This window comes from Bacillus rossius, chromosome 3 (assembly GCF_032445375.1).
Source record: "Bacillus rossius redtenbacheri isolate Brsri chromosome 3, Brsri_v3, whole genome shotgun sequence".
Taxonomy (NCBI): Eukaryota; Metazoa; Arthropoda; class Insecta; order Phasmatodea; family Bacillidae; genus Bacillus; species Bacillus rossius.
The window spans coordinates 289,587-299,453 of NC_086332.1; the positions used below are offsets into that span (position 1 = coordinate 289,587).

The window sequence follows — 9,867 nt, forward strand, 5'->3', positions numbered from 1 at the left end:
GACGGCTCAAGTGTCACCGCTCAGACAACCCGGACGACACGAGGTTCAACGTGCATGACTACGTGCGAGAGCAGGCGCAGAAGGGATCATGTCTACCCTTCACGTCATGAGGTTGCCTTCATGCAGCATGTGCCATGTCAGTGTGTGTTTGCAGACGGCTCAAGTGTCACCGCTCAGACAACCCGGACGACACGAGGTTCAACGTGCATGACTACGTGCGAGAGCAGGCGCAGAAGGGATCATGTCCTCCCTGTGCATCGTAAGGTGCCTCATCTTCTCCGCGATCCAGTTTGTGCTCCAACCTTGTCTCTGAGACTCGCACAGTTTTATCAAATGAAGCTTTTATTACTTTACACTGATAACAATATGTTTTGACTTGAACTTGCACATATATTAACCAGTTAACATGGTTAGTTTTGTAAATTACACTTTCACATTGTGGGTTTTGTATTTCTTTTAGTACATTTGGTTTTATGTTTTTCATTTTTCAGCATCCTTCATAATAATGAAAATGTGTGAATAATACTGCAATTTTTCACGTGCCATGATTGATCTTACTAAACAAACTGTAGCCAAAAAAAGTTAGAGAGTTTAATTTTTTACGATCATGAGCATAATTTAAAATTGAGTTTTTTTTTAATTGTGTAAACCTCTTAACTCTCGGTATACGGCATTTGGTAGGGGTAATTTCGTGAATAGAACGGAAGTCGCAGGTTCAGCGTTGAGGCATTAACATGCGACGCGTTTGGTACTCCTGTTGTTAGGCTAGCACTGAGAAGTCAATTACACCATCTCGTTGAACAGAATTATAGTTAGTTTTGAAAAGGAGGAAATTTGTTTTCTTAAAATTAATACTTTTTGTATATTTATCACACTCGGTATTATTTTAAAGAATTCTACGTCAAATTTCGTGTCCGAGTTTCGTATTATAAGTTTATTTGCAGCATGAGAACACTTGAATTGTCGTGTTACCGAGGTCAGATGTTGACACATCACTGGCGAGTACTGAAGGACTCTCGCGATTTTTTTTATTGGTAAGTTAGTGTTTACATGTTAATGTCTTAGTTTTTTGGATGAGATTGTGCAGACTTAAATCACATATGGGCTGCTGATCATAACTAGCATGTTTATAGAAATTACCAGGGGTTTTTGTTTGCATAGCTCTTATATTCCAAATTGTATTCTGAATATTGTAAAAAGGTTAGTTAAACTAATCAAAATATATTTTCAAGTATACAGTTTGTAACAATGTATTGACTATGGCTTTATTACACAAGATTAAAACTTATCTTTACTTAAAGCCCCCCAAATCTGTATTACAAATAGGAGAAAGAAATCTTACAATTACTTTTGATCAGAGTGTTCAAACATAATTGAAAAACCAACTATGTTAGGGTTTTTATTATTTTTTATAAAATAAAAGCGATGTATATATGTATAATTTTAAAAATGTTGTGCTGTATGAATGTAAAGCTTACTTGCACAATAGGACCAATTGATTATGTTTATTGGCTCTAATGTCATTAGCAGTATATCTTAATGAACTAACGATAGAATAACCCTCATGCAAGAGATTTATTTCACTGGTTCTTTCATCGATGTGTGTTGTTAGAACTAGAAACATACTCTCCGTGCTCCATAGCAAACATTGTGACTGAGATGAGCTACCTGTTCAATATAATGCTCATGTTTCTATCTAGCAGAAATATATTGTTATAAAAAAATGTTCAAACAAACACGATGGAGTATGTAAAACAGCATACAAATAAAAACATGTAATAAAGTATGTGAAAAACATTATTATGGACCATTATATATATAAATGTTTGTTTGTTTGTCCTTTATGCGATCCTAAACGTTTCTTCAGAAAGCGATGAAACTTTGCACACTTGACCTTGGAAAAACGAGGAAGGTTACTTTCGTCCAGTGGCGAGGCGTGGGTTGATTGGATGTGTAAGCAATGCATTAACCCATTTTAACTTAAATTACTAAATCATTACGAACTTACTACTAGGAGACAGTTCAGAAAACTAACATGCCTAAGGAATAGAGAATTTTGTTTTAGTAAAATGTTTATAGTAGTGTGTGATAGTATTTCCGAGATCAGGGTTCAGGGTGTGGAGCCGGAGACGGTGTCCGCCATATTGGATTGTGACGTCACGGCGGCCATTTTTGACTCAAAAATGACTCAAAATGACTCAAAATGACTCAAAAATTCCCGTTTTGAGGAAAAATTTCCTGTTTTAGTCCTTAAAAATCCCAGCAGCTAGAAATGTCCATATGTAGGCTTAAGCATCCATGTCTACAGCCTCCGATAAGCCTCTGACGTCATCATGGATGACGTCACCGTAGAAATTATCGTTACGCCCGCCATCTTTAAATTTATTATCCGATTTTAATGAAAAATATTAAAATTTATAATAAAATTCAATTAATAAAATTTTAATAAAAAAATTTTTTAAAAAATAAACATTTACGACACGGAGCTCGGAGTCCTCGGTTCGAACCCGACGAGTGCAAAAAAACTAAAAATGGTGAACGATCCTTCCTCCACAGAAGCCACCTACAGACTAACCTACCACCAATAACAAGGTATATATCATCAACTAGTATGATGTCATGTCCGCCATCTTGTCTTCGTCTGCTGGAAGACACCATCTTGTTATCGCCTGCTAGAGTGCGCTGACGACATGTTAGTTGAATTCTTACCCGCTAGAGTGCAGTAATAATTTATTATTGCTGTGACACCCGCCATCATGTCATTTGGCCGCCATCTTGAAAATCCGTAATTATTTAGAAAGAAATTCGGGAAAAGTTCCAAAAATTCATTAAATAAATCACTCATTAATTTACATATTGATTCGATTGATTCCTGTCCTCGGTTCGATACCCGATAAATGCAATAACGTTTAATTTTATGTAAAAAATAATAATTTCAATAAACCATGTTCAACATTCGTACAGAGACTTTAAATCCTCTACTACCATCATCCTATCAGACATCAAGACCACCATATTGGAAATTCATAATTTTAATGCTAGAGATTCGGGAAAAAGTTCAAAATTCATTAAATAAATTTGTAATCTATATACTGATTGATTAGATCGACTAAGGTCCTTGGTTCGATCCCTGGCCGATGCAAAACAACTTTAATATTTTAAAAAAGTACCACTATAGTGGCAGGTTTGAGAAAATAAAAACACCGCAAGTTCTTTTTAAAAAAAAACTTTTATTACATACATTCTACACTACTACAAGTACAAAAAAACACACAGACAAATGACTAAAAACTTGGTTAAAATTTATTTCCGCATTTAATCTTGTGCTGTTCAAGACACTGTATAGCTGTAAGTCCTGATTTTCGAGGTCGATTAGCGAAATACTTAAAGCACATCTTACACACATAAATCTTATGTTGATGTTTTGTAACCTGGGGTCTCACAAGTCGGGAGAAGTTTTTGATGTAGCAGTAGTGTGCACCACCGCTTTCATTTGTCACAAGCAACAAATCGAAATCATTTTTTCTTTCTTGTTTGGTTACCCGAATCGGACACACATTATCCTCATTTAGCACATACACATTAACTGAGACTTCAGGGTTATTTTTCTGAAAAACTTTTATCTGATTTAATGGTGGCGGATAGCACAGTCCATCGAAGTTGTACTTATTCTCCAAAGCATAATACCTCTTATCAACACGGTTTTGATGACTTCCCTCGACAAATCTTGCCAAAATACTTCATTTAAAACGAAACTGGTCCTTCAAGTTTTGGCAATTCACTACTGCTCTTTTGTTGACTATCGCCTCAGGTAAAGCAATAAATGAGGATGTCTGATGGTATGGAAGCATACTATCACTTGATTCTTTTCCTATGCACATAATCTTGTGACTATCCAGACTGTTACAATGCGAAAAACCTTATCGCATTTGTCGCACTTATATGTCTCTCGAGAGATTGTCAGAGACCTACTGCAGGTTATTGATGCACCACAATATTTGCATTGATGCGATGTACGCTCTTCATTAATTGATGTCTGGAATGCAGATGATGAAACGTCAGCTGATGGTGGAACAGCACGTATCGATATCTCCTCCGCAGTCGGTATCGGGATCTCCACAGCTGTCGACACCGCAGCCATTGAGCTCTCCGCTGCCGTGGTCTCCTCTGCAAATGGTATCGGGATCTCCAACTCCATCATCGTTGCTGCCATCGAGGTCCCCGCTGCTGACGGTAAACAGTCTATTCCGGTCGACATTGGAACAGTAACTAAATCTCACGAAACTTACTGGAGAGAGCACGTCCGTACTGCACCGTGGCCAGAGGTGAACTGCGGGTCCAGTCGTCTGAACCTCGCTTATATACCCTTGGTCTACTGGTATACTACATGAGTCAAAATATTGTCTGTATTTAAAATGATTTTTTTACTATTAGGTATCTATAAATTGTAGAAATAAAAAACACACGAGTTCAAGTTTTACACATTTATTTATAAAAAGTACACAAATACATATTAGGTTAAGGAATCAAGCATTTTCACAAGCAAAGTCTTTAATGCCGCACGAACTGACTCGTCGACTCCGGTTCCAACTGGTTCGTTGACTCCGGTTCCAACTGGTTCGTTGACTCCGGTTCCAACTGGTTCGCCGGTCACGGGATCAGGAACACAGGTTTCCAGCTGGTCATCTTCTGCGACGTCGACAACTCCGACAAGACATGGTCGGTGACGTCTGTGACCACGTCTACGCCTGGGCTTAGGCTCAGTGCTAGTTGGGACAGATTCACTGCCTGAACTGCGACGACGAGACGCACACCGTTTGGACGTCTGCGTAGAAGCATCACAGGTCGCAACAGGTTGCAACACGTCCATGTTTGGTGTTGCACATGCAGACGAGGCGACTACCTCAGCGATGCTAGCAGGAAGGATTGTGTGTGGTCTCATGTGATAGACGGCACAGTTTCCAGGTTCGCAACAATCTACCAGCTGCTGAGTCGGTTTGTAGGACACAGGAAAGTGCGCAAACCGCCAATGCTGAGCGCCTCCATCACAGGTTTCTGTATATGTACCCGGAATCCCAGTAGCTGTACTCGACACTGCTGAAGCTAGGTCTTGCGCTCACGTACACGTTAGCAGGATGAAACGTAAACATATTCTTGCGGGTAGAACGACAACTGAAAGCACGTACGTATGTATGCCATTTATATATGCAGGCTCCTACTAACATTGTGTGTGCCATTTCTGCATTAACTGCGAGTTTGTACAGGCACAGACACGATCAAACTTGTCACGTGGCTGCACGTCGTATATTGCACTAAGCTTGCGCAGGGAAGAATAGCCGTAGTCGGTCTGTAGGTCTACAATTACAACTGATGCATCACACAACTTGCTCAGCCATTTCTTCTGTTCAGGTCCGGCAACGTAGATTATTTCGTTTTGAACTAGTAAATCTTCAATAGTGTTTTTTACTTGGTGGTATGGAATTTTTCCTTCGTCCCACTCTAGTCCGTGATAATATTTACATAGCCATTCATCCGACCGTTTACTTTTTTCGTCTAGTAGTTTCCAAGGATATGGAGGTCGGAAGGTGCGAGTTCGAGTCTTGTCTCCGGAGGTGACGCTAATTTCCTTGAGCACGAATCCATTTTGACTCTGGAAACCTTGCAGGTTGCAGTACATCTTGTCGCTAGCAATGCTCGGTCGTAACTAAATTATTATCGAAAACGAAACAGTATTTATGTCAGAATTTTCACAAGTTTGTCTCGACAATTGTACGATGCAAGCCGATCGTGAAGTATCAGACAAAAAGCATAGGTGTTTGGTGGAATATTTCCGCTAGTCGTTATCTCGATCCTACAGTCGATGATGTTTGAATTTATTCGATCATCCTGTTTGGAAACGTCAAACACCATTAACGGAGCCTTGTTCTTGAAACTGTCGGGACTCAGTATCGGTGACTGTCTCCGCCCATAGTAAGCTTGCTGAAACTTGGCATACATTTGATATGCGAGAAGAAATCTTCCACTTTCAAAATCCATGTTCATGTCAACGTACGGATAACTTTCGCTGTTTAAAAATATTTTTACATTGCGTATTTGACAGCTATCGAATACGGAGCGACTTACTCCTGCATTGAGCTGTCTTCCGGTCTGAAGCCCGACGATGATGTATCTTGGTTTTTCCGTGGCGAAGCTGGACTTTACTATCCATTTGATACGCTGACTATGAGGCAAGCCAGGATAAGTTTCCAGGCTCCAGGATCGGAATGGCACATCGAAGTTCTTGCCATTTTCTATGTTCTTCAACATCTTGACTCGTTCAACGGTGCTCACTTGGATGTGGGGCAGCATCCACTCGATAGACTGTAGTGTTAGCGAGACATCTTGAGGGTTTTCTGCAGCAGCGACAATTGCATTAATGTGCGTGTTGGCTAGAAGCAGTACGAGCTCTTGTTTCGAATTAATGATTATATGCTTGTAGTCCTCAGCGAATCCAAGAAGCATGGACAGAGGAACACAAACTTCTAACTTCCCTTCGGCATAAACCGGAAGCTTATATTCATCCTCGAGAGCCCAACCGGCCATATACTACTAGGAGACAGTTCAGAAAACTAACATGCCTAAGGAATAGAGAATTTTGTTTTAGTAAAATGTTTATAATGTTTATTTACTAATTTATCACGAGTGGTTGTAAATCCCTGCCTTAGTAGATGTAAACTCACCCTCAGATTTGATGAGCCTGGTACTGGTGGTGACTCGCTCCGCCAAGATGGACGACGCTCATGAACTTAATTCTCTGTGTCATGAAAGGAAAGCTAAAAACTAATGTTTTTAGTTCTAAAAATACCAAACGTAACCCAAGTGTTCAGTCACTATTTATACATAAGCTGATTTCGACGGCCCTGCTTCGCAAACATGTTGATCATATCTTCGTAAAACGTATTATTTTTTGTTAGGTCTTGCAATACCTTTTTTTTTTCAATTGATAACAAAGACAATGCTGAGACCCCAATTGCCCTTGAGAGTTACGGAAATACCTGTATATTTTATTCTCTTCAGGACAGAAGGATCTTTCTGCAGATGAACTAGTGGTCGGAATCGTCAACACCAAACAAATAAGTTTCTATGCTTCGGGAAGAGTTTCATGCAAATCATTCAAGTACAAATATTTATGTAACTCTGCCACGCTGTTCTTGTGAAATTCGTTTGAAGAATAAACCACGGAAAGTTCGCTTCTCAGTCTGGCAAAATCGAAGAATTGTCCATAAGAAAATTTTAAGGACTGGAATAGTTTTTCGGGAAATGATCGTGAATAAACAGAAAACTCAATGAAATTGAGCAAACCAATGAAGAAGAGACTGCCAATATCACCAAATCTTTGACTTATTATTTCTTGAATTATGTCTATGATTTCAAAATATAATCGTCTGTAACAAGTATTCTTGTCATCCGAAATGTTATCTATCCCTTCTTTTTTTGGGCTGACTATCTTCTAAGCTACCAAATTATCCTCAATTTTGCACCAGAAACCATCGAAACTGTCACGTAGTTTCTCAAGATATTGCTGAAATTGTTCTACCCTTTCAATGCATTTTTAACACCACATAAAATAAAAACTTTTCTAAACCTTGTTCCTAATGCGTTTATAATATCTCGCACTTTAACCACGTTTCAATTATTGATAATCGCTGTACATTACATGATTAAAACAAGAAAGCTGTTGACAGGCCAATCATGGCGCTAAGATCATCGTAGAGGAGAGTTTCCCCTTTCCCCGCTTCGATAAGTGGTGTCTGAATTTCCAGTCAGCTGATAGTGGCTGCAAGCTGGAAGCTATCTGCTTACAGCGTGCACGGCTGGGTTGTCAACTTACAGGCGGATGGTAACGTGATGCTCAGCTGAGCGGACCTCCGCCCTCCCTCTGGCACGCACATTCGTGGGAGGGGGTGAAGGTCTGGCCAATAAGAGCTCACAGCTGTCTGTATTCAAGAGGAGAAGTGCTTACAGAGGGGTGTCGCGCTGCCGCAGAGGGGTGAGGGCGAGTAGGCAGCTCGGCCGACTTCAGCCAGCCTGTAGGGATGACATGCGGTTAGGGAGGGGTGTCCACTGTCTAACAATTGCAAACAGCAAGTCGTCAATGCGGCGGTATGATAAAAGACTGTGTGTTAGCTATTCAAGCGTTTATCATTGATAGATGCCACTTCAGAATGCATTACCACATATGTAGGACATTTTCAAACTGTAAGCACTGCTTACAATGCTTACGTAGAATATTCGCCCCTGCTTTCGTCAATGTACAAAAGGTGGCGCGCGAGTCGTAGGGTAAAGTGACCGAATATCGGATAGGTTGCTAATATCGTATACCAGGATATTTGAACACACAGTTGCTATTATCTTTGAAAGATTTGTGCAATGGGAGTGCTTAGCAATGGTGTATGTCCAAAAGATTACATCAAGTCACACAGATGCTGCACGTTAACGGTGGTGGTATTAAACAGTTGTCTTTAAGTACTCTTTGCACTCGCGAGAATGCGCGACTGTTGTCACCAGCGTGTTAGACGCCATTATCGTTTGTGTGTTTTATGAAGTTTCTAAATTTTCAAGGAGAGTTTTGAACTGCAGATTGCGGGTAGAAGGTGAGTAGTTACAAACCACATCTATACATTAGATGAACATACAAGTTTTGTAGTTTAATGTGTAAGTGTTGTTTATGCATACACAAGTTTGGTTTTGACACGGAAAAATGTAACAACCAAAGTTGTATGATGCCTAATATCGGATACTGAGGGATGCTGAATATCGGATATCCGAGAATAGGGCTCCAAGTCTAATTTTACCACAAAAAGGTGCTTCACGAAAAACAACTTTGAATTATGGAAATAAATTTATAAAAACAGTAATTATAATTTGGGAATGTTAAATAAAAATATGTGTTGTATTATTTAAATAATTTTGACAGCCTAATTTGCACATAATTTTCATGTGGCATTAAACTCAATGATTTTAGAGATTTGAACCTAAAAAATAGTCAAGCCAACTGTTGATAACCCTGTCTGTTTGATTCTTGATGGGCATTACTCCCATATAAGAAATTTAGATGTGATAGAACTAGCACGGCAAAACGGGGTGAAAATAATTTGCCTTCCACCACATTCGACATGCAAGCTACAACCCTTAGATGTAGCTTTCATGGCTCCATTTAAAAGTTTTATTCTGCTAATATTGAAAATTGGTTGGATGCCCATCCTTTCAGAGCTGTTTCTGTTTACAAAGTTGGAAGTTTAATGGGACGCGCCTGCATGAGAGCAGTTACCATGGAATCGGCTGTAAACGTGTTCATAAAGTGTGGTATATCACCATTTGATCCACTAGTCTTTGGAGAACAAGATTTCCTTCCTGAAGAAAAGCAGAATCACAAAACAGGTCAACATTTGGAACATGAAAATGAAGTAACCATGACCGGAAATTCCTCTTTCTAATTTGATGAAGGATTTGAAGACAGGACAAAGGACCAAGAAGGAACAAGCCATGATACATTCATGGATGAAATCAATGACATTCCAAAAACTTTTGAGGCTCAGAAGAAGAGAAATGGTGCAGTTACAATCAGCCCGTTACATGTACGCCCATGTCCTAGCCTACCAGGGCCTTCTAAAAAGAGTCGAAGGTCTGGACAAACAGCCGACATCACTTTATCTCCATACAAGGCACAGCTTACAGTCTCTTTACAAAATGCAGAGTTAAGGAAACGTAAGCAGAATCTTCCAATGAGTTCCAAGAAAGAAATTGTAAAAAAATAAAAAATCTTGAAGGGAGCAACAACGTCCATTTCTAGGAAGACAGCCTTGCCTAAGGCATGTGGAAAGAAAG

General features: G+C 39.6%; 1 protein-coding gene across 4 annotated transcripts in view; it reads left to right on the top strand.

Annotated features, from left to right (window-relative positions):
• Positions 1 to 1,800, top strand: part of LOC134530037 (ras-related protein Rab-37-like) — a 76,026-nt gene extending 74,226 nt beyond the window's left edge. For all 4 annotated transcript variants that reach the window (XM_063364566.1, XM_063364565.1, XM_063364568.1 and 1 more), the window contains one exon: positions 155 to 1,800. In XM_063364566.1, coding sequence (XP_063220636.1) covers positions 155 to 263 — 109 coding nt within the window. In that variant the 3' untranslated portion in view covers positions 264 to 1,800. The remainder of the gene's footprint in view (positions 1 to 154) is intronic.
• Positions 1,801 to 9,867: the final 8,067 nt, after the last annotated feature.